Here is a 25,523-nt window from a genome sequence, read left to right on the forward strand (position 1 = left end):
CATAAGCCTTATTAAAGTCAAGATATACCACATCTACCGCTTCTCCCCTATCCACAAGGCTTGTTACCCCACCAAAGAAAGCTATTAAGTTGGTTTGACATGATTTGTTCTTGACAAATCCATGCTGACTGTTACTTATCACCTTATTATCATACACCCTGGACATTGCAGAGCAAGTGCTCATTGAGATAGGTGCCAGTTTTCCACATATAAACTATTTTGCACATAACTGCCATTTTACTGTCCAGAATGTATAGATTTGGTCATATTTTATTTATATTTGACAAATTTATTTTTACTCCTAAAATATACATGCTGAAAGCATAAGCCCTAAGTTCTGGGCACTTCTTCCAGTATTTAAAACATAATAACCAATACTTAGACTCATAGACTTTAAGGTCAGAAGGGACCATTATGATCATCTAGTCTGACCTCCTGCACAACGCAGGCCACAGAATCTCACCCATCCACTTCTATAACAAACCCCTAACCTATGTCTGAGTTATTGAAGTCCTCAAATTGTGGTTTGAAGACCTCAGGAGGCAAAGAATCCTCCAGCAAGTGACCCGTGCCCCATGTTGCAGAGGAAGGCGAAAAACCTCCAGGGCCTCTGCCAATCTGCCCTGGAGGAAAATTCCTTTCCGACCCAAAATATGGCGATCAGTTAAACCCTGAGCATGTGGGCAAGACTCACCAGCCAGCACCCAGGAAAGAATTCTCTATAGTAATTCAGATCCCAACCCATCTAACATCCCATCACAGACCACTGGGCATACTTACCTGCTGATAACCAATGATCAATTGCTAAATTAATTGCCAAAATTAGGCTATCCCATCATACCACCCCCTCCATAAACTTATCAAGCTTAGTCTTGAAGTCAGATATGTCTTTTGCCCCCACTACTTACACTGAACAGTGTGAATCTACTGCCAAATCACCAATATAATTATAATTTGCTCTGGCCTGTAACACCATTAAACTGAAGCAACAAACAACCCTGCCCAACATCATCCAGTCCTTCCTCCAAATTCCTGAGCAAATCATCCCCTTTGCAGCATGTCCAGAAAGTTCACAAATCTAGGCAGTGGCAGACCATGCAAACAAGAAGCATTATGTGGAATTTAGGTGCCAGGTGGAGAACACTCTACCAGCAGTTCCCTCTCTTGTATACAGGGCCGGCTCCAGGCACCAGCATTCCAAGCTGGTGCTTGGGGCGGCATTCTGCAAGGGGCAGCAGTCCCTGTTGTTTTGCCCCCAAGCAGCCCGCCAAATTGCCACCACGGATGGCAGGGGCAGTTCCTGTGCCCTTAGGGTGGCAGGCGTGTTTCCGCGGTGGCAGCAATTTGGGGGCAGCTTCTATGTTTAGCTGTCCGGGGTGGCTTCAGCTAAACATAGAAGCTGCAGCCGAATTGCTGCCACCGCAGAAACATGCCTGCTGCCCTAAGGGCACAGGGACTGCCACCGCCATGCATGGTGGCAATTCGGCGGGCTGCTTGGGGCGGCGAAAACTCTAGAGCCTGCCCTGCTTGTATATCAAGGGAGCTCCAGCTTCAGTGCCTCTGCTGATCGCATGTTAGAGCAGCATGAAAAGCAGATGTCTATATATGAAAGCTTGGGCCAAAAAAACTTAGAGTTGTAAAGAACAAAAACAATACCTGGAATTTCACCCAGTAGTCCATTGGTAGCCAGTGCAACCCCCAGATCACAAGTGCTGTTTGATCCCAGCAAACAATTCTGTTTAACAAGTAGGCTATGTAAATGGTCTCAGGGAGAGATTCTTGACCGATGCCACCAACACAATTTCAGATCAATAGCCATGTCTAAAACCAAGTGGGCCACCATCAAGGAAATCTGCAGGCTACAAATATTGCCATAACTGCTTGGCTTCAATCTTCTCAATAATCTTTCCCAAAATAGGAGATTCCGTAGCAGCCTCTAGTTGGCGAGGTCCTCAGCATGAAGTGTTGAAGTCCTGTTAGTGAATGAGTAGTGGCCAGAGTACTTCCACAACTTCATTATTCAATACTGGCTGGAACTCAAGCAGAGTTTTCCCTCAAGACATTGCCCTGGACCTTGGATGCAGCAGGCTGTCTTTGAATTATACACTATGCCAGAGAGTATATGTTAACCATGGATTTGGAACCCATGACATATTACATGTCATGTTGTCCTGTAGTTTGGTGTTTGTGTTCCTCCAACAAGGCTCTTTTCTACTAGTTTCTAATTTATTTGGGAACTAAAACAGACATATGTAAGAGTTTGTTTTCACAAACATTTTTGCAAAATCAAAACAGTGATTTCCTTTTAAACATATTCCTATCCATTTCTATTCACTTTTCTGCAAGAACTTCTGTGAATATTTTTCTTTCACCAGAATGTATGGGTAGGATTTTTTATTCATGCAAATAAAATATTTGTACGGCAACAGTTCAGATTAGGTCATCCCACCAGGGAATAGGAATCATACCATGTGATTTAACTGACTAATCACACAGTTTGATTATTGAATGCTCATTGGAGTATTTGCTAAGAACTGTTTATGAACAATCCACACTTGCAAATATACTGTAAAAAATATTACTAATAACAGCCAAACAAACCTGGGAAAATCACAGTGGGACTATGAAGAGGGAAAAAGGACTAGAGTCCTCAAATAATTATTTGCAAGGAATAGGTAGACCATATCAAGGTGGATGATTGCGTATCTTAAACCTGCTCATTTCAGCTACGTTTAGGACAAAGTCAACAACAAAGGCTGATAAGTGCAAGAAAGACTTAGAGGTGAATATTGCCAATCCTAATCAACTAGGATATTCTCCAAGCTATTTTTCAAAAGCCAATAAATAAATATTATGTGGCATTTGAAAATCTCATAGGGAAACTGAATTTTAATAGCAACCTTTATAGCCATAAAGCATACTCATCTAAATAGAAAAATCTGGGGTCACTTTTGGCAGTTTCTTCTCTTTGTATTTGGATTGCTAGCATTTCACCATTAAGCACCCTTGCAAACAAATAGAGTGGTGAAGGAGCCCATTGGAATTATATTTCAATGTTCCATGTTATGGATTAAGCACATATAGCTACTTGGGGTTGTGCTTCAGACCTTTGTCTATTCATATCCTTTGGAAAATGCTGTTGATAATTAGTGCTTTGTATGGCAGTGAGCTCACTTCCATTACTCAAGATTAGTGCTGTGTTAAGGAGCTGGCTAGTGTCTGTGGCCAGATTGTCTGTCGCTCATAGAATGCTGGCAGCCAGGAAAGTAATTGGCATGTTGCCACTTTAACAACTGCCCAGAGACCTTACGTTAGTTTTTCTTCCCTTCAGTAAGAGTGTTATGCTTCATGTTTGTAATACTGGACTTCTTTGCCAGTGTTAGGTAGCTACATAAAAACAAAAGTTTCATTCTGTTAAAAACAAAGTCCTTCCTTATTCTTTCCTTTATTGGTCAGCGAATCAGACTGTTTTAACTTAAATCTATAACACCTCCCCTTCCAGAAAGAATAGCTGTATTGAACACAAAAGGACTTAAAAATGCATAGAACTTTGTAGGGAGGTAGGCTGCCTGTGAGTTAAATAAAACAAATAGACTAAAAAATACTGTGGTCAACTGCAAACAAAAAGGCTATTGTGCCAGATATCCATAGCTTTCTTGAAGACAGGGATTTAAAATCTACCAAATATTTTGATTTTCAGATATAGCAGTCATTACAGCCCCTCTCTAAAGTGCTCATTTGACCTGCTTAAGCCAGGAGAACTATGTATTATTATTATTTAAAGTATATTGTTTAAAGGCAGGTATGTTCTTAGCTCAGAATGTCTCGGGCTAGTAAGAGGCCTCTTAAACAAACTTCTTTTTGGGAGGGGCAGTCTCTCATTTTCCCCCAAAGGTCTAGCCAATTACTTCTGAGGCGCATTACATTTGGCTTTGGGTTGATACTCATAGCAGCCTAAAACCTGCAATAACGGTTGGAATAAATGACAAAATGGGATATTTTTGGTGCGCGTGTCTCTAGTTAGTCGCACATGCGAAAAATACAATTGTATAGATTTTGATTTATATAATTACTTTAGTATAATTCCCAGAGTTCATGTACTCTACTAACATACCTCTGTCATACTTCTCAAAACAAAGATACCTTCCCGCTGGCAAATTAGTTTAATCAAGTTAGATTGGTCCTTCTACAACATTCACATAGGGAAGACCTAAACATTAATTACATTCCTATTTATAAAAAGCCAAATAGAGAGCAAAGTTATGTTAAATCATGATAATCATTTATATCGTGGACTTCATCCCAAAGATCCTAAAACATTTTACACATTTTGTACATACAGCACTTCTGATGGATGCAACTACTTCTTGGGTGGAGAGTGGAAGCCAGGTAGACAACTAGCATATTGCTCAAGGTGGGGAATCATACACATACCTAAATAGTCACTGTCTACATTAGAGAAGCTTTGTACACTGATGAAGTTCCGGGGTTCACACTTCTCTAATGTAGCCTTAGCTAGTAGACAAAGACATCAAGGAAACTCCCCTCTTACCAAAAGTGCCAGTATCTCATTAATTTCTGTATGGAGCAGTCTGGACTTCCTCTGAAAGTCCCCCTTATGCATACAAATAGAGCAAACTACATTGTCCTCACTAAGCTAAATATATGAAGCATGATGAAAACTAATCAGTGAGGGCCTGATCCAAAGTCCAGTGAAGTCAGCGAGAGTCTTTCCATTGGCATCAATGGGCTTTGAATCAAGCATGGAAAGGAGAAGTTAATATCTTTTCAATATCTTTTAAATTTTTAAGGTTTTTTTCAAACAAGATAGTGTAACACAGCTGCTGATCATTAATATCTAGGCATAGTAATGGGTAGGCAGCTCCATCTAGTGGAAGCTTCCTATCATGCTCAACACAACATTTCTCCTTTTCACAAGTTCTCAAATAAAAAAATAAGCCAAGAAGCCAAACAAACACCTAGCCTTGCAATACAAAATACAAGTTTCACACTGATTTTATACATCAGCTAGTCACTGGTTCTAAGCAGGGATTGGATCTTCATTATATGGCATTGGTAATATTCTCTCAAAAAGATACATAATCTACTTTAGATGTAAATATTTATAGGGTATGCATGTGGTCTTTCTGGGATATTTCCAGAAAGACATGAACATGCGCTAACAAAGGCCCCTATCCTGCAAGCTGCTTCAGGGGGAAGCAGCAGTCTGCCTGCACGGATCCAGTTGTAGTTTCAGGGCCTAAATCCTTAGGGTGAAATCCTTGCCTCGTGAAAGCCGGGGCAATTCCCATTGTCTTCAAAGAGGCCACAATTTCACCCTTAATTATTAAGGCTCTGAGTCTGCAAAACACACACTTACCTCTGGTCCGGATTCAGTAAGGTGCGTCAACATGTGAGCTGCCTCAAAGATTTCCTTGGGATTACTCATGTATTTAAGGTTAGGCATGTGCTTACATACCTGACTGAACAGGGGCCTTTAAGTGCATGAATAGTCCCAGAGAAGTCAATGGAACTACTAACATGCTTAAAGTTAAGCACATGTGGAACTGTTTGCAGGATTGGGACCTAATTCAGTGCAACAATTCAAATGTAACATCTTGTCTTTCCCAGAGCAAATATCAGATTCATTTAAATATTAAGTGATGCCGTGATTATAAATGGAAATGTTGTTATGATCCTTGTTGAATCTTTACAAATAAACCCTTGACTTTTTTTCTTGCTGTTTATGGAAAGTGAAATTCCTTCCAGTCCTCTTCCAGGTCTCTCAGTTAACAGAAGCAATGTTGTCTAATGAAGTAATCTGCCAGTAAAGTCTGAACTGATCCACTGACTCACTGTAACTTGGGACAAGTCAGCTGACCACCTTTTGCATCAGCTGTAAAACTGGTAAATAGTAGGACCTCACTCAAAAGCAGAGATAACATCCGAGTTGAGCTATCCTAGGTAAATGAATTTCAAAAGAAGCCCACCATGTGGGTGACTGTGTCAGCAGACTTTCCTGATAAGAACTTCTAAGGACTTATCTGTCATTATGGAAGAGCGTATTCCCATTCTCAGGGGGTGTTAGGGAAAAGGAGACAATTGCAAGTGGTCATGGTGGTGTTAAGGCCTCTAGTGCTCAGTTTAAACCAGTTTACTGATAAATGCCAGTCAGGAAATGTTGCTTAACTTTAATTTAAGATAAAACAGACCACAGAGAAATCATTCAGCCCACTCCTGATGTCCTTTTCTCAGTGTTGTGATATGCCATATCAGTTTCTCATTGTGAAGCATTCAGAGAGGACAGCCACAGGAACACAGATCACATTCATAATAACAAGTGCCAAAAAAATGCCAGGATAAATTTGTACTGGAGAGTCATGTAAAGTTGCAGAAAATTCCTTTCCCCCAGGATGAAAAACAGTGTAAGATTGTGTAAAGATTAGACATACTTCTAGTAAATAATTTCTTGGGTTTAGTTATAGAAGGGATTATTGGCCTTTACACAAGAAAAGGGTCAAGTAATTAAGTTTTGTTTGCATCAGAGGTTTATTTTGTTGTGGTTCATTACACACAGCGTCTGTTGACTATTTGGAATGTAAAATCCTAGCTATTGATCAAAGCCACTTGGTATGTATTTCTGTGATAAAGAAATGGCTGTTATCATTGGATGGCTATTACAATGCTTAGATGCTGTTCCCCACAGATTCACCTTGACAATATGCAAACAGCTAAAGAGCTAAGTGGATTACTTATTAGTTTCCAAAGTATGGGTGGTTATCCTACACTGTTATAAGTACCTAACCTTTTATAAAGCAAAGTGTATTCAGATATTTGCAGAGATGTCTTCATGATGGGAATACTGTGGTTGCTCATTTTGATTAGTGATACTTCTGAATGACAAAGGTTTGCTATTAACTGTTTGTTTCCTTAGACTTAATTTCATTTAAAAGACAGTCTGTCACTCAGTTGGCAGAGTCTGGTTAAGTTTAATTCAAGGCAAAATATGGGGGAGAATGAAGTTTATAGAGATCCATTCACCTGAAGGACATAATAGTAAATGTATTTTAGATACTTATATGCTTTCCACTACCATAATATCTGAGTGCCTCACCATCTTCCCATTTTACAGATAAGGAACCAAGAGACTAAGGTCATACTGCAATTAGACACCCACAGCTGGTCCATGTCAGCTGACTCAGGCTTGTGGGACTTGGGCTAAGGGGCTGTTTAATTGTGGTGTGGTTTGGGGTCTAGGAAGCTGCAAAGGGGGAGGGTCCCAGAGCTTGGGCTGCAGCCCGAGCCCAGAAGTCTACGTTGCAATTATACAGCCCTGCAGCCTGAGCCCCAAATGCCTGAGTCACCTGGCACAGGTCAGCGCGGGTTTTTAATTGCAGTGCAGACATAGTCTAAGGTCATACAGGAAGCCTGCAGCACAGTGCACTACAAAAGTAATCAATTGTTGAGAATAGGCCACTTCCACCTTAATTGAATTGACCTCATTAGCACTGACCCCCACACATACACTTGGTAAGGCAACACCCATCTTTTCATATATATACTACTTACTGTATTTTTCACTCCGTGCATCTGATGAAGTGGGTTTTAGCTCACGAAAGCTTATGCCCAAATAATTTGTTAGTCTCTAAGGTGCCACAAGGACTCCTTGTTGTTATTATTGTTATAAGCAGTGAAGATGTATTAAGGGCCTACTCTTGTTCTCAACTTGACCGTGATCTCAGGGCAGTATTGTTGTGTGATTCCTAAGGGCCAGGTTAAGACACAGAGACACTCTATTCCTGTGCCTAGGACCAGCTCCTGGAGTCATGCGATGACACAGCATCTCAACTGTCATTGAAAATGAGTAAGACTTGGTGTAGTCTACAAAGTTTTGCCAGCATAGCTATGTTGGCTAAGAGAGTGAAAAAATCATGCACTCCCAGCTGACATAATTATGCTGGTAAACCCCCTCGTGTAGATGCAACTATGGTGACAGAAGAATGCTTTTGTTGGCATAACTAATCTCATTCAGAGAGGAGGTTGTAGCTATGCTGGCAGAAAAGTGTAGCCAGCATGTGCTGTGTCTTCACTAGGAGGTTTTGCTGATGTAACGTATACATGACCAGCAGAGACTTTGTAGAATAGACAAGCCCTAAATCTCTAGCCATCACAGTTGTGAAGATGAGCTTGAAAATGTGACCTGAGTGTTACCAACAGAGCAATGGCTGCCCAAGTCTGCAGATAGACTGAAACAATAGCATTGAGAGATATGAACTACTCTGTGCACCTCATTGGAGTGTTAATTCCAATGTATCGGTCCCCTCCATCAACACCATCCTTGCAGATCCACTGTGTGGCTGGAGGAAACAAGTGCAGTGAGCCCAACTTTTGTCTGGCATTGCTCTTCCTTCAGGGCTGCAGAAATGGCAATGAGTATAGGTCCCTATATACACTTCCTGGATATGCTTTAACATTTTGATCTCAGGCATCATTTTGCATTATATGTTACAGTAATTTCCTCCTGGCCTTGCTTCCATATTGCCCATGAGGGTAATGTTTTTTAGGTCGGTCTGTTTGATGGCATAACTCCATAATATTTTTGGTGTAGGTAAAAAAGCCCATAGTAGCTCTTCCACCTTGCGTTAACTTGAAATGTGAATGTATTCAGGTTTTCAGAAATGAAGACTAATGATGTTGGTAAGATGTCAGTTTACCTTTGATTGATGACTTCGGGCTGGCTTGAAAACTATAAGAGTAAGAGCCCTTTAATAATGGCTTCACTGATTTGTGGAGACAGTTACAATTTACATGAAGATATAAGCTAGCTGCAGAGTGACTGGAACAGTGCCAGTATTCTTTGGATCCATCTGTGAGTTTGGTTGCTGAACTCTTTTACACGTGATCTTAAAAAAAAATCTGCACAATAAACAGTGCCAAGGAATGGGGAACTGAAATATGCTATTTTTTGGTACAACATATTTTTGTAAAATACAGTAATTGAGTTGAAATATAAGGATCTCAAATGAAGTAACCACTAAAAAGAAAGATGCTTTGTTTAGGATATTTGAGCAGTGTTTCCCAACAGAGGAATTATTAATCAAGTATTTTGGATGCATTTTCACAAATAGAGGCTATTCCTATAAACTTCGCAAATGCAGTGATTATAGACACAGAATATCTTTGAATGCAAACGCTGTAGCCTAGTAACTGACACATGTGGGGTTTGATTCTTCTCTCCCACCAGTTTTATGCTGAGGTAACTCCACTCATCTCAATAATGTTGCTCTTGATTTACACCATTGTAAATCAGAGGAGACCCAAACCCATGGTTCCTCAAAATCTCTCTCATAACAAGAAAAAGGATATTAATGCATTTGTAAAGCAACACATGCCATCCAAACTGTGAGATACTTTCCCCCTCACATCTCTTATCTCCCAGTCAGTGAAGTGTGGCTAAATAAGGTATTGAAAAACTACGGAGGAGCAGGGTGGAGACTTAAGAAAGCAGTTCAGGAGTTTGGAAATTCTTGTGCTAAGCAATTCCGGCATTAACACCAAGAAAATCAGAGTTGCCCAGCCAAAATAAATCTGCAAAGATGATATCAGATGTGAGGCAACGGCATGTCATGTCGAGGGATATCAGACATTCTTGCATTGACTACAGCGTCTAGATATGATCCTGCAGCCCTGCCAACAAAACAAAGAAAAAAAGTTTGAAGCCATTATGATGTAAAATGCCCACAAACCGCTATATATGATTAGAGCTCAATTCAACAAGGTGCTGAGCCCCCTCAATTCACACACCTGGGGTGCAGAGCACCCTTGACTTCTACAAATCTGCAGAGCCTTCCAGGAATGTTGAAGGATCAGACCAGTTTTATTGAAATCAATGGGATTCTTTCTATTGAGTACACTTTGGCTCAGGCATCTATCCAGGATCCTGGCTGTTATCTCTGGGTTTTCCTAAGTGTCTTATCTGAGCATGCTGCAATAGGGTCCCAGCACCTGGACTGAGCAGGCATAGAAGAACATCCACTTTGGATTTTACTTTGTCATTCCAGAATAACTCCACTAACTTCCATGGAGTTACTCTTTTACTGGCATTACTCAGGGCAGAGTTTTTGACCCATGCTTATGCATCCTCAATCACATTTGCATCAGCATGCCCAGGTAAGGCCTCCCTGACCCACCCACTTTGCATTGTGGGATGCATGCAGATCCATTTTGTATTTGTGCACAGAGTGATGCAGAAAGTCATGCACACTGCAGATCCCTGCTTTTGCATGTTTGCATGCTGTGCATTGTGCTTAGCTGCTGTGCGTCGAGGATTTGCACTCCCACCACAAAATGCTGAATTTCTGGCCCTTAATGAAGAAGGACCTGTATATGTCTTGTGTTAGTGATGCTGAACACTGACGTGAAATTAACTTAGGGTTGCCAAATTTCTGATTACAGAAAACTGAACACCCTTGCCCCGCCCTCTGCCCCACCCTTTCCCCTCTGCCCCGCCCCTTCAAGTCCCCATCTCACTCCATCCCCCCTCCCACACTCTCCCCCACCCTTGCTCACTTGCTCATTTTCACTGGGCTAGGGTAGAGGGTTGGGGTGCGGGAGGAGGTGAGGACTCCAGTGCGAGTGCGGGCTCAGGAGTGGGGGTGGGGCTGAGGGGTTTGGGGTGCAGGAGGGGGCTCTGGGCTGGGGCCAAAGGGTTCAGAGTATGGGAGGGGGCTTCAGGCTGTAGCATGGGGTTAGGGTGCAGGGAGTGGTGAGGGCTTCAGCTACGGATCTGGGCTCTGGTGTGGGGTGGGGGATGAGGAGTTTGGGGTGCAGGATGCGACTCCTGGCTGGGGCTGAGGGGTTCAGAGTGCGGGAGAGGGGTGCGGGCTCTAGGAGGGAGTTTGGGTGTGGGAGGGGGCTCAGGGCTGGGGCAGGGGGTTGGGGTGTGGGTGCAGGTGTAGGATGAGGGATCCAGCCAGGCAACGCTTACCTCACATAGCTCCTGGAAGGGACCAGCATGTCCCTCCAGCCCCTAGGCAGAGGCATGGCCAGGTGGCTCCATGCACTGCCCTTGCCTGCAGGTGCTGCCTCTGCCCGCAGGCACTGCCCCCGCAGTTCCCATTGGCTGTGGTTCCTGGCCAATGGGAGCTGCTGAACTGGCGCTCGGGGCAGGGGCAGCGTACAGAGCCTCCCAGGCCGCAGGGACATGCTGCTACTTCCGGGTGCCACACAGAGCCAGGGCAGGCAGGGAGTCTGCCTTAGCCCTGCTGCACTGCCAACCGGACTTTTAACGGCCTGGTCAGCGGTGCTGACTGGAGCCGCCAGGGTCCCTTTTCGACTGGCCATTCCATTTGTAAACCAGACATCTGGCAACCCTAAATTAACTTAGTCCCACACATCAAGGAGGATGTTTTACAAGTTGGGCACCTGTATTAAATTCAGTGCAGCTCAGTTTAGAACATTACAGTTGAGAAGTGCTTAGATAATTAAAGACTTGTGATGGATAACCTGACATATTGTAGGAAAAGGGTAAGCATTAAACTCAGCTTTTTAATAGCCTGATTCAGCATTGTGTGTGGCTCATTAACTTTATTTCTAAATGTGTTCACATGGGTAATGAATTGTGGTAACTTCATGAAGTTATTTATATTTTTAAAAGCTATTCTTTTATGGACTTTTATATGGACAAGGTCCAGTCAGGAGGATGTAAGTGCCAAATTCAAATGTGAGCATTGAGGGGCCACTTTGACCATAGAAGGAGCTGATTGGCTGGCTGGGTTCTGGCATTTATATGAATTCCTGTTTTCAGATACTTATTTTTATCCTTCATACAATTCTTCCATCAGTGACACAGCAGGAATATAAAAGAAAATTATTATATGTAGTGTTCCAAATCTTTTTTCTGTGTTGTTTTTTATAATATATGCATTTTTAAGAAGAAATTAAAATAGGGTCAGAGAAATCCAAAAAGGGTGGGGTCTCCATTAATGGAGGGGAAAATATGTCTTTCGTTGCTGTATCTGTTTGGAAACCAGGATGAGACTTATCCCACATCTGCCTACTGTGGGGTTCTTACACCTTTCTCTGAAGCATCAGGTATTGGCCGATGTCAGAGACAGGATACTGAACTAGATGGACCTTGAATCTGGTACATTATTGACTGTTCCTATATTACAACTTTTCATGCACTCCAGGCTTGTTGTTCAACAGAGCAGATTGAATTCTCTCGCTCCCTTCCCCAATACCACCACAAATGACATCACTGAATGATCTTAAGTCCATCTCCTGCAATGGGCTATTTGTAGACCAATTTTGTGAATGAAGCTCCATCAAAATCTGCCATGGATGGAACTCTTTTCAGGGTCAGGTCCACAGTTTGTATCTATTTGTTCACTAGGCTCAATGACAGGCTGACAATTAAACAAACAAGAGCAACGCATCCTTGTGTTTGGTTTGGTTTGCTCCAAACTGCATGTAGTTGGTTTCCATTGTGTATCTCTGTGTCTGTACTGCTTTTTTAACTGCATTGTTTAGATGGCAGGAATTTCTCCTGTTCAATTTCTGTATGAATGTGATATTAATAAAAATGTACTGGTAGAAGCAGGTCCGATGCAGGAGGAGGAAGCTTTATTTTTTTTCCATTAAGATCATCAATTCCCTCTCACTTCTATTAATTGTACATCCATTTTTGTTTAATTTGTGCTGAATTGCCTGGGTATTGAACTATTGAATTTGCCCTCTTTCTGAGGTAATATTATGTGAACTTCTCTAATACAGAATGTAATATTCCCTGACTCCGGAAATAATAACTTTGCTCCTCTTTTCTGCAGCAATATGAAAACTGGCGACCTAACCAGCCAGACAGTTTCTTTTCTGTTGGAGAAGACTGTGTTGTTATAATTTGGCATGAGAATGGCCAATGGAATGATGTACCATGCAATTACCACCTCACATACACCTGCAAGAAAGGAACAGGTGAGAAACCATCACCATGTGATAGTGACTAAAATAGGCATGATTCCCTAAATTCATACATCTGAGTGACCCTGCTTTATAAAGTAATGGGGACAAATTCTGGCTGAAGACTGGCATAATGGATCCTCAGATGGGCTTATGCTTACCAGCTTTAAACCGGCTTCTTTTTTTTTCTAGCCCAGAAAGATTATATTTTGGGCAGATTGGGTAGCTTACCAACAACTCAGTAGCCTAAATTAACCAAAAATAAGTGGCTGGGCAGGGTCAGAAGGTGGAGTCATCCCTCTAATGGCAGAGAGTACTGGAGTACTCCTACTGCTGGGCTGATTGAAGAGAAAGCCAATGAAAGAGCTTGTTTGCCCTGAGAACTCTCTTTAGTTAACAGAATTATGGGCTGGACTGAGCATACAGTCAATGCCTGCTATTACCTGAGTTGGTGTTTCAGATCCGATTGAAGGCATTTTCTCACAGACTTTTATCCACGTGTTTTCCGAAGCAAGATTATTTTATCACGCTCTCTAAACCTGAACTATGTTTGGATTCATACAGCTCAGCTGTGTAGTGGCTTTGCTCCATTAGAATGGAGGGAATATGAAACCTGGCTGTTACTAGAAGCTGTGCACTCAGCTGATCACCTGAAATTCTCAGCCTTTACAGACTGGTGCAGTCAAAACCCAAACCTTTGCCACTGCTGCCTAATGTAACATCCTTAGATTTACTGCGTTTTATTGATATATCATTGATGGATCCATGGGTCTCCAGTGTTTCACATACATTCTTGTTCAAAAGGAGAATTCCAGACTAAGTTTATGAATTAGCCCTTTTTGAAAAACCTTTTGATATAGAGTTAATGGCCTTTGGAGTTCTGCAGAAATTGCTACTTTATTCCCATTTTCGGTTGGCCATCAAACCACATAGTAAATTCAAAACAAAAAGGAAACGCCATCAATTTTGTCTGCAAGTTTCCATTTCATTCTTGTAACATTAAAATCTGCTCAGCCATGTCACAACAGGGCTGATCCTGCAGTTCTGATTCAGGCAAGACTCCTACGAAGTCAGTTGGTGCCCTCCTGGGTAAGGACTGCAGGGTTAGACTCACTTTGGAATGACACCTATGAACTTGGTTCTTTTTGGTCTTTAGTTGCCTGTGGTCAGCCTCCTGTTGTAGAAAATGCAAAGACTTTTGGGAAGATGAAGCCTCGCTATGAAATCAACTCCCTGATTAGATACCACTGCAAAGATGGTTTCATCCAGCGCCATATTCCAACTATCCGGTGTCAAGGGAATGGAAGCTGGGATATGCCTAAAATCACCTGTATGAATCGTAAGTTGCTGACTATGAGCTGTATCAGAAACTATAGACCCAACATGGTCAAACTTTTTATTAAGGATCCATTTTCAGATCATTTTTGAAGAGTTAATAAATGATTAATAGATGTTTTAATACAGTGTTAGGAAGATTAGTCAATTGATATAGATTGTTCTAGCAGCATTATTAATCTCAGGTGTTCAAAACCATGAATCAGGCCTCAAAAAATCATGATTTTAAAAAAAGTGTGCACGGAGGGTCTTTTATTTGTCTTCTGGTTTCTCAGCCTTTAGGATGTCCCTGGATCATGTCTTCAAGCTTTTCTCCACAACCATCAGGGCTAGAAATGTATTTTTTTTTAAAACAAACCAAAGCGAAAGCTGAAATTCTCCTCATACCCACTTAACTTCAGGAGCTGGGGCTTTAAAAATACATCAATACCATGTACCTATGATAAACTCATAAAAGTTAGCAATACAGTCAGAGTGAATAGGTTCCTTATAACCATGGCTCACAGCCATCAATGATACTGTCTGTTGATATGCTTGTAATCACCTATAACACATATTACTTCTGTCTGTAACATGCTTATAATATCATTTATAATTCCTTTATAAACCATTAATAAACTTAATATAAAGTGTGACTCATTGTATTGTCCATCAGCCAGTTTATTGTTCAGATCAAGGAATTCTTTTAATATTTTCCCTCTTTTTCCCCCTTCTTTGCAGCATCCACATTCCAAAGGACTTATTCTAAGAAATATTACTATAAACATCCTTCACCAGGAAAGGGAACTCTGTTAAATTCATCAAAACATTATCACCGCTGGATCAGGACGTGGCAGGATTCAAGACGCTGAATGCTAAATGGTGAATAGGGATTTTCACCATTTCAGCCAAAGTCCTAACTTACTGTGCCTTTTCTATCATTTCTAGAAGTATTATCAAATTGTTTGGAACTATGGACTCCAGAATTCACAACACATTTTGCAAAAATGTTGGGGTTTATCAGCAAATTCAAAAATAAAAATATGAGGAACCGTTTCCAGCCAATCAGAAATGTTAGTTTTCTATATGCCACCAGTGGGGACCATTTTATAACATATACCAGCCTACTGCAATATTTAAACAGCTCAATTTTAGCACCAATGAAAATGTAAATAAGATGATTTTATGATGTTTAATTGTGTGTTGTTTTTAAAATCCTGTATATAAAATGAAAAGTCACACTAAGTTCAGGCATATTTATGGTTATATGGCCTCAGAGGTCTGTAATCATTGATTTCCTTATTTGTCTGTCGTTCACTTAGGTTGGAGATGGTTTAAATATAATTGTATTGACTGAAAACTGCCGGATGAAGATAAACACACAAGTTACATTTCTTTTTTTTTTTTAAACTCCGCCATTTCCCATCAGAGGAACAGTTTTTGTCCATGTGATGCAAAACATAAAGTGACATCATGCTTGAATTAGGGACTGCAATGTGGAACTTTTCCTGCTCTCCATTCCAGCTTCATCACTGGTGGACTGCATGGAGGACTTGTATATGGCAAAGAAGGCCTGTAAGAGTCAAAGTGCTAATACATTAACTCCCTCAACCAGGGTTACTTTCTTAAAATGACTTTCACAATACTAACCATAGGTCTGTGTTACAGGTTTCTGCATTTTATAATGGAGGTAGACCTAGGGTTGGTTTTTTGGGGGGTGTTTTTTTTTAACAAACAAAAAAAAGTCAAAAAAGTAAATAATTTTGTATATATAACCATTTTTAATCTTTTTTATAAAGTAATGAATGTTTGTGTATGAATGCTGCAGCTGTGAAGCGTACATAAATAAATGAAGTAAGCCATACTGATTTAACTTATTGGATGTTATTTTACCCATGCAAAGAAAACGGAAAGAGCTTGGTAGTTCAGTATTAGCCCCTGAGCTCCCCTGATGCATTTGGAACCATATTTCAGTTCAGCTGCTATTTCCCTGATGTACTAAATTCCTAGGAAACAGGATCACTTGTTTGTGATGAAATGGGTGACTTGTAGAAGAATCAGCATGTTGGCTATCTAAAAAGAAATGCACAAAAAGATTAGAGATCATAGTGAATGCAGTGTGCATGTAGGACTTCTTTGTTTTGATTGTTTTATTTTACTTTGACCCATTCAGCTCATCATTGGTCTGGACATGTATAGTAAGGTAGTATTTAAAATAAGCTCTCCACAGCAAGGACCATGTCAATTTGGTTGCTTCAACAAAGCACACTTTTGGGCTGTGTAAAAAAAAAAAAAAAAGATAAATACCCTCTGATACATCTTCTAAAATAATAATATAAAGCCAGGTCGAGGTCTCTTATAATATTGATGTAGGCAAAAATTATGGAGAGAGAAGCAAGCAAAAGAAAAAAAGTGAAAATCCAGCTAATATGTAGGAGTTTGTATCCTATTGAGCTGTCCATAAAGTAAAACTTCTATGGCTTCTCAGCAAATACCGTAGCTACAATTGCAAATGGTGTCTTTAAGAAATTCCATTGACTGCTAAACCAAGTGGAACCTAACCTTGAGTGTTCTTGACTGCAGTACCCCACTGCATTGACTTGTACATTTTTCCCCTCTACAGCACACATACTGCTTTTTTCTATTTATATTATAACTTGTATAGTGTATAATGTGAATGTCTGTTTTTTTTGTGAATGAAAGTTAAAATCTTTGTAACTTTAATATCTGCTTCTGTTTCACCAAAGAAACAAGGTTTTGCTATACTGTGACTTGTCTTGTTATTGCATGTCTTCCACTTTAAATCTATGCAATGTGATATTTTACATATGAATAGGGTGATCATGTGTTAGGCTGTTTGTACTCACCGTTATTTCACAGGTACTATGGGCCTAATCCAATGCCCACTTAAATCTAAGGGAGTCTTTAGATTGAATTTTAATAGGGTTTGGATTAGATTTTAGATAAGTAGCTGTACAGGATTTTTGGACTGTGTTTTAAAATATAGAGCAAGATTATTACTTGTGTAAATCAAGGCTCTGTTCACAATATAGAGTATACTATACATCATTTCGTTGTGCAAACACATACAGATCATAAAATGGGTTTTAGCACTCTGTCAATTTTCTTACAATATGTACAAATCTGTTGTATAAATCTGTTGTTTTACTTGTTTGCTTTTGGATTTAAATAATGTTGTAAGCCATTCAGATACCATGGTGATTGTAGTTTAAATAAGTTAGGTATAGATCTTATGTTGATTCTTTCCATTTCTGCCTCTGTCGCTCATAATAAAATAGGACTGACAAATTTCCTTATTAAAAACAAACCCATGTTTCTTTATTTAGAAAATGAACTGAACTTTCTTCAACTCTGGAAACCTAATTTAATTCCTGATTTAAATCCCAAATGTAAAGTTAGTTAGATGGTCACATCCTAGGCCATAGGGCACATCTTGGCGGTTTTGTGATGTGGACAGCAGTTAGGTATGTATGCTTGTTAGTCTCTCTGCTCAAGAGAAGCCAAGACTCTACTCAAGCCAATAGTATTAGCCTTCATTTCCAGGAGCACCAAACTCAAACACACTCAAGGTTATTGAGGTCAAAATTATGAAAAGGGGCTGGAGTCCGAGATTTGAATAAAAATGTCAAAATCAGCATTTCACAGCTCCTTCCTCTTGGCTAACAAATTAATCCAGCACTGTTTATCTATGTCAGATGAGAGTATTGCAAATAATCCAGCACTGTTTATCTTTTTTTTTAAACCCTATCTATGTTAGATGAGAGTATTACAAATAATTTTTTTCCAAAAAATACTAAATTAATAGAAGAAATATTGCCACTAAATTTACTTTCAACCACAGGATTAATTACTAAACTTTTCCTCTGTATTTTCCCGCTCTGTGCTATTCCACACAATACAGAAGCTGATTACATCAGGTTGGATATGGAAGGGAGATGTTAATTGTAAAATTTGACGGTATGGAAGAGGTCAAAAATGTATTGTGTATTCCTGTCTTGTAGGCAGGCTCAGCTGATGGTTGGGACAGACAGGGGTCTGGCCTGAAGCCTGTGCACAGAGCCCAAAATGCTACAAGGAAAGCAGGTCCAATACCATGGATCTGTGAATAGCTGTGCAGAGCAACTATTATTCTGTGCATCTCCACAATATCTGCAGTACATCTGGCTTTTGTAAATGTGGCTGTAGGCATGGGCTTCATCTGATTGCGTTTATATGCTCCAGAGGGCGAGTTGGGATGCTACTACTTACAGCAGGAGTATACTTCGCTGCATATTGCAGCGTAAGTTGCAACGTTTCAGCAAAAGAATATGCTGCATGGATCGACTGTTCCTATATTCCTATCCAGGCTGTCCGCAGGGACACACGCCCCTCCTTTCAACTATGAAACTGCTCAAGCTTGATGACAGTGGGCACTTCCCTGAAATCAGAGCCAATAGAGGCAAATTGAACTGCACACCTGACTTTGTCTGTGGATGCCAGAGATGATTAAATTGGAATTGGAATGTCAACGCAAATAGAATCTCCTCCAGTTTTGTACTTGCAGTGCACGTGTTAGGGATGGATGATCCATCTTGGTTAAAATAAGAACCTTCATTGAAAACTTGGACTACAGACCAGGAGTGAAAAAAAAGAGTCTGTGCACTGCAAGAAAGGCTGTTGGCACAGTACCTTTATCTCAAGCCTGACCAGAAAGAGAAATGTAATAAGAGTCTGTTGTTCCAGCACAGCCTTGCAGATTCAAAAAGAGCTGCATAAAAATAGGTTAATTTTTTTCATGGCAAAATTGCATTCAGCATTTATGTGTGGTGTTTTCCATTCTTTTCCAGTAATCCCTAGTGTTAAATTGTGAGAGTCTAAAGAGAGGAAGGACAGTTCACAGATCATGGCCCTGGCCTAGGATTTGGGAGAGCTGGGTCTGCCCCAGACTTCCAGTGGGATGGCACATCACTTAGTTTCTCAGTTCCACATATTTGCAATAAGGATATGGTACTTCCCAACTTCCCCAGGGCATTGTGGGGACAAATACATTAGAGAGTCAGGCACTCCAGTTCTGTTTTTTGGGGCGAAGGGGTCATGAAAATATTAAATATTTGTTCACACATCAACTTGCAAAATCCACTTCTAGCTCTGAAAAAGGGAGCTTTGGGAATTTTGCACATTTGAAACGTTGCACACACTTACCATGGTAATCCTGGTCTGTGGAGTGAAGACGGGGGGTGACACAGCAACTTCTAGCAACAGGTCCTTTGTGTGACTGGGTTACCACCTGGCAATATAGGTGGCCAGGGCAAGGGGGTAGAAACATTTAATTTACTCCTCTCCCATGTTGCATCACCATCAGTGGGATCCTCTTCAGGCCCTACTGTTGATACATTAGTTCCTTTTCCTGTTCTTTGAGACAGAAGACACAATGGCTATTCTTGGTTATTCCTATGATGGTGTGGCAGGTGTTAACCCAGCCTCTTCTCCCCGACATATCCAAAGCTGTATGGATTTTACCTGCACACTATGATTACAGGGTCAATATTTTTTTTAAAAAGGAAAAAACCTGAATTACCATAGCCAAAGTACTGACAAAAGCAAGGGAAGTGGAGCAAAAGCCAACAACAAAATGCAAAGGTGCCTCCATGAAGGTAATAGGGCAGAACTGCAATGGTTGCTGGGAGTCAGAGCTATAAAAGCCCAGCAAAACAGCAACTCAAGGCAATTAAGGAAAGGTCTTTGAAGGGAAAGGAGTCAGCTAGCATGCTGTATATATTCTGAAAAGTCTGCTTAAGGGGGAAGACCTGAGAACAAGTCTTTCTTCATTTCAGAGCTGAACTGTGTCCTGTGCAAAGCTGGGTAATTTTGTTGCTGTTGTAAGTTTAGAATTGTATTTTGTTGTAAGTCTGTATTTTTCATTTCTTTGTTGTAGCTACTACTTAGCTGCCATTTCATGAGAACTGCATTTGTGAGCCAGAGCTTATTTCCCTAGAGGCACACCCCACACCCTCCCAAGTTTGCAGTAACATGTTTTGTAATCAGCTTTGGGGGGGTGATGTTTTTTATTATTTATCTTACTGTTAAGGAATGGTGTCTTTAGTAAACAAAGTCCCAGTCCTGATCAGCACAAATCCCAGGACTGCAGATTCTGACCTTTTAGTCTGTTGGCATTAAGGGGTGCACGAGTGTCATATTCACTTTTTTTAAACTAAGTGTCAGCTATGAATAATCTTCCTAGTTGTTAGTAGCACTAGGATTCGCTCAATAGGCCCTGTGACTTTTACTGGTGCAAAAGCTAACAATCTTTCTGTAAAGTTGTTATGACATTTCATAAACTGAGTTAGATAAAAATTGTTGTCTCTACATGTCATAGAGCCTACCATTACCTGCTGCCTCTGGCTTGGCCTGCTACCCTGCCTGCACCCTGTCCTCTAAGTTTCTTAGACTCACTTCTGTGAGGCCCAGAGATCCTAGTGTTCCCTTTCAAAGGCATTTTATTGCTCACAATCAATTTAAAACAATTATTGGTACCTCTGTAATGGATGCATTACCAACCAAAGCAAATCAATTCTCTTACTGGTTATTCTCTTGTCCTCTCGAACCTCTCGCCAACTGCTTATAATGATCACACATCAATTTGCCTCTTGGTGTCTTCTGCAATCTTTTCAGTGCAGGCACATCATCCCATATCCTGTCCTGTAAATTTGCTGTGACATCAGCTCTCAACTGGGATTCAAATGCCTTTAATTCACCTCTAAGCCCTGAAAGTCACCCTTTAGCTGCATAGCCCTTAGCTAACGTCTCATCCTTTGATTATGATTTATAGAGGGAGTCAAGCAGCCTTCTCATGTGGTGTGAATCTCAGATCTCCACCAACACCTTGCTGGCCTACTAATAGACTTTAATTAATCTGTCAAGCACTAGCATGTATATGTCATTATATAAATAATACAACCTCATTCTTTCTGTTTCCTTAATCTTCAAACTTTGTATTGTTTTGCTTATAAACCTGTGTAGAGTCAAATATGACAACTTAAATATTCCATTATGACACTTCAAAGTAAAGCCCTTAGTTTAAATGCAAAGCTTACAGTACTTCTCAATACATGTCGTCACCAGATATATTTCCATCACATCTGGGAAGTGGTTTAAATTAGTTATTGCAGTCCAATAGCTTGCAAAGCACGTAGTTAAATGATGACACATTTCTGGGAATTAGGCATTGATTATTCCCATAAGGAAGACTGGCTAATGCAACTGTTGGTAGCAGACGTGGGAAAATAGACTCTTAGTAAATACAGTCATAGACATAACTACTTCAATTAAAGTAGTATAAAAACGTATATGTATTTGTATGTGAATGTATTTACTAAGAGCCCACTTTCCTACATCTGCAACCAACAGTTGCATTAGCCACTCTTCCTTACTGGAATAATCAATATGTAATTTCCAGAAATGTGTCAAAGCATGTAGTTAAATTATAAGCTATTGGACTGCAATAACTGGTTTAAATCACTTCCAGATGTGATGAAAATATCAGTCCTATACATATTGTCAACAATCTCTGTTTTAAGAGACTTTCACTACTATTATGAACAGAATTTTAGATTTATTACCGGTAATTTAAGAAACTAGCTTGGCTTTTCACAGGCTCGCTGTTTACTTTTTGTGATTCACTCAGCTTGAACAATGAAAACAGACTGGCTGGTTTCACTTCTCTACTTCCAGTCCTCCTCAGTGTCCTAAAGCAATGGACTGGGAATAAGGGAGCCAGGGCTTTGCCATTGACCTGTTGTGTGAGCATGGGCATGTCACTTCATCACCATGTGTCTCTTTCCCTATCTGTGAAATAGGGCGAACACTCTGTCAGGCATGCTGAGCTCTCAGGCTGAATGCTCTGGTGTAGTGGAATGATAACCAATTGTTTCCAAACATTATTTTCTCGTGGCTATTCTAGCAAAATGTTCAATTCCTTTGTGCTCTATTGGTTTTCAAGTGGAGGACCACTGGATTAAACTATCTATTGCTCGATTCCAATATCCAATTGCCAACTGGAACCAGTTTAAAAAAAATCAGCTATGGTTACTTTTGTGACATAAGCTTTATATGGTGGTTAACTTAAAACGTTTTGGGATAGAGCTATATAGCTGTCTCTTCTAGAGCTTGTATAACATAGTGCTCTCCAACTCACTAATGCTTGTGCAATTTTGAGTGTAGGAAAAACCTAGCGGGCACTCCTAGAAAGGAACTTGAAGGTACTATTATAGACAGCTACTCTAAATCAACAGTGGAGTATTCCTTCCTTGGTATTCAAAGACTATAGATCATCCACGGCGTGGGGTTCAGGGAATATGGTGAAGACAGATATGTTCATGAGATTTGTTCAGGGAACTATGAAAAATCTTCAGCAGAAAGCAACTGAAAAACATAGGTTGTTTTATTATTATCTGATTCTTTGGATTTAACACCTGAAACAGGATTAAGTACATGTGTGTTAACTAAAAGAGTTGATTATAGATTAAAAGTAGGTGAATTTCAAAGTAAAGAGTATACACACATTTTAAATCTGGAACGTCTGTAAATACAGCTGTTTATTAATATCAACTACCTTACAGTGATGACAATTTGAGTCCTGAACGTACAGAATTCTTTATATGGGTATTGTTTTTTAATTAGGAAAGGATTCATGTGCACTGTTAAATTAAATCCTAAACCTCTTAAACAGGGGCTACAGTGTAAACCAATTCCAATAATAAAACCAACACAACTGGCACCCTTATTGGCTGTCTCAGAAAAGAAGCCAGGAACTAAGTAGTCATGGAGACAGAACTACTCACATCCCTAGAGGTGTTTATCTGAAAGTCATGACTGAAGCACATTGATGGAGTAGCATGTGGTAAGCTTGCATTGCAACTGTCTGTTATGTGGAGAGACAGACTTAGTCCCCTGTGTTGTCAACCCAGCAGCTTTCATGAGCACTATAAAACTGACTTTAAGAAACTGCTGCCACTGAAAGTGGGAAACTGCATTTCATTTACACACCAAAAATACTTTGAGATAATCACACACAGTAAAACAAGCTATCTGGGAGCTAAGGTATCCCTCAGTCTGAAAAGGAAAGATGTGAGAAACGAATAAATCAATGTAAATTCAATAGAGCCAGGAATGTACTCTAACATCATATAACTCCACAAAAATCCAGCTAGTTATTTTTCACTCATTGCATTAAAATGGCAAAGAAGTATCCACTTTAATATAAATATCCTTTTTTCACTAATACGTTGCCTGTCCAAATTGGGAAGAAGAGCAAAAGACTAAAGGCAGTTTTCAAAGACCTTGATGACTGTGACTATATTTGATATACAGGGCCAATCCCTCTTCCAAGTGTACCCTTGCTGCAGTCAAGAATGTGATAAAAGAGCAAAGAACTATTGCAGTATATGGCTTGTATTAAAGTTGATTATTTTTACATTTTCACAAAGAATGAAGTCTAAGTAGTAACACTCCAGAGCAAATTTGGGCCAAAATTCATCTGAATAACAGAACAAGGCAATTAAGAGCCTGTTTGGTGTGGGTTTTTTTTTTTTTAAAGGAGCCTTACCTCAATCTACGTTTTTGCACCCTCTATTTGTGGGCAGAACTGAAGGCATGTAGATGTCTAGTTGTCTGCAGGTTTAAACTTCTATTCAGCTGACTGTGTCCTCATTTGCTCCCACTATTATTTAGAATGTATTAAGCACATCTTTATTGCACACAAAAGATCAGGTTTGAAAAGTCGGGACCCTTCCATCTTCCATCCTTCCCCTCCCCCAAAAAGTCAGTGGATCAGGTATGCTCTATTGAAATGAGTGAAGAAAGTAATTCTAACAAAACAGATGTTCAGTACTACTGAACGGAATTTACCGGTATCACTCTGAAAACTGCCTTTGTCTGTGATAGTGGAGCAGAAAGACATCATTTAGGGTATGTCTACACTACGGGATTATTCCGATTTTACATAAACCGGTTTAGTAAAACAGATTGTATAAAATTGAGTGCACGCGGCCACACTAAGCACATTAATTCGGTGGTGTGCGTCCACGGTCTGAGGCTAGCATCGATTTCTGGAGCATTGCACTGTGGGTAGCTATCCCATAGTTCCCACAGTCTCCCCCGCCCCTTGGAATTCTGGGTTGAGATCCCAGTGCCTGATGGGGCAAAAATCATTGTCGCGGGTGGTTCTGGGTAAATGTTGTCAGTCACTCCTTCCCCTGGGAAAGCAACGGCAGACAATCATTTCGCACCCTTTTTCCCTGGATTGCCCTGGCAGACGCCATTAGCATGGCAACCACGGAGCCTGTTTTGCCTTTTGTCACTGTCACCGTACGTGTACTAGATGCCGCTGACAGAGGCGATTCAGCAGCGCTACACAGCACCATTCATTTGCTTTTGCATGATAGCAGAGATGATTATCAGCCGTTCTGTACCATCTACCATGCCATTGTAAATTGGCAATGAGATGACGGTTACCAGTCCTGTGCTGTACCATCTGCTGCTGTCATAGGTGCCCCTGGCTGAGATCGGCTGGGGGCGCAAAAGACAAAAATGGGAATGACTCCCTGAGTCAATCCCTCCTTTATGGTACCTAAAAATAGAATCAGTCCTGCCTAGAATATGGGGCAAGTGTACTAGAGAACCAGTGTATCAGAAAACCAGAGAGCACAGCCGCTCCGTGTCAGATCCCACAGAAATGATGAGCTGCATGCCATTCACATGGGGTGCCCCTGCAACAACCCCACCTGTTGATTCTCTCCTCCCCCTGCCTTCCTGGGCTACCATTGCAGTGTCCCCCTATTTGTGTGATGAAGTAATAAAGAATTCAGGAATAAGAAACAGTGACTTGTTAGTGAGATAAAATGAGGGGAAGGCAGCCTCCAGCTGCTATGATAGTCCAGACAGGACATTAAGCAGTGTGAGGGAGAGGAGCCCAGCATCCCGCTGCTATGATAGTCCAGGCAGTACAGAATCTTTTCTTTACACATGAAGGGTGGGGGCTGATGGAGCTCAGCCCCCTGTTGCTATGATGAAGATGGTTACCAGCCGTTCTGCACCATCTACTGGGAATGATCAGGAGTTTTTTACCCAGGCGCCCCAGGCCGACCTCACCGGAGGCCAGCCAGGAGCACTCACGGGCTGATGATGAGGACGGATACCAGTCCTACTACACTGCACCATCTGCCACAAGGCTGATGATGACGATGGATATCAGC

General features: G+C 40.7%; 1 protein-coding gene across 1 annotated transcript in view; it reads left to right on the plus strand.

Annotated features, from left to right (window-relative positions):
* The window catches only part of VCAN (versican), a 146,941-nt gene extending 129,351 nt beyond the window's left edge, over positions 1 to 17,590 (plus strand). The window contains exons 13-15 of the mRNA XM_045021736.1: positions 12,828 to 12,972; positions 14,114 to 14,296; positions 15,013 to 17,590. Of these exons, the coding sequence (XP_044877671.1) occupies positions 12,828 to 12,972; positions 14,114 to 14,296; positions 15,013 to 15,143 (459 nt within the window). The 3' untranslated portion in view covers positions 15,144 to 17,590. The remainder of the gene's footprint in view (positions 1 to 12,827; positions 12,973 to 14,113; positions 14,297 to 15,012) is intronic.
* Positions 17,591 to 25,523: the final 7,933 nt, after the last annotated feature.

The sequence above is a fragment of the Mauremys mutica genome, chromosome 6 (genome assembly GCF_020497125.1).
Source record: "Mauremys mutica isolate MM-2020 ecotype Southern chromosome 6, ASM2049712v1, whole genome shotgun sequence".
In the NCBI taxonomy this organism is placed as follows: domain Eukaryota; kingdom Metazoa; phylum Chordata; order Testudines; family Geoemydidae; genus Mauremys; species Mauremys mutica.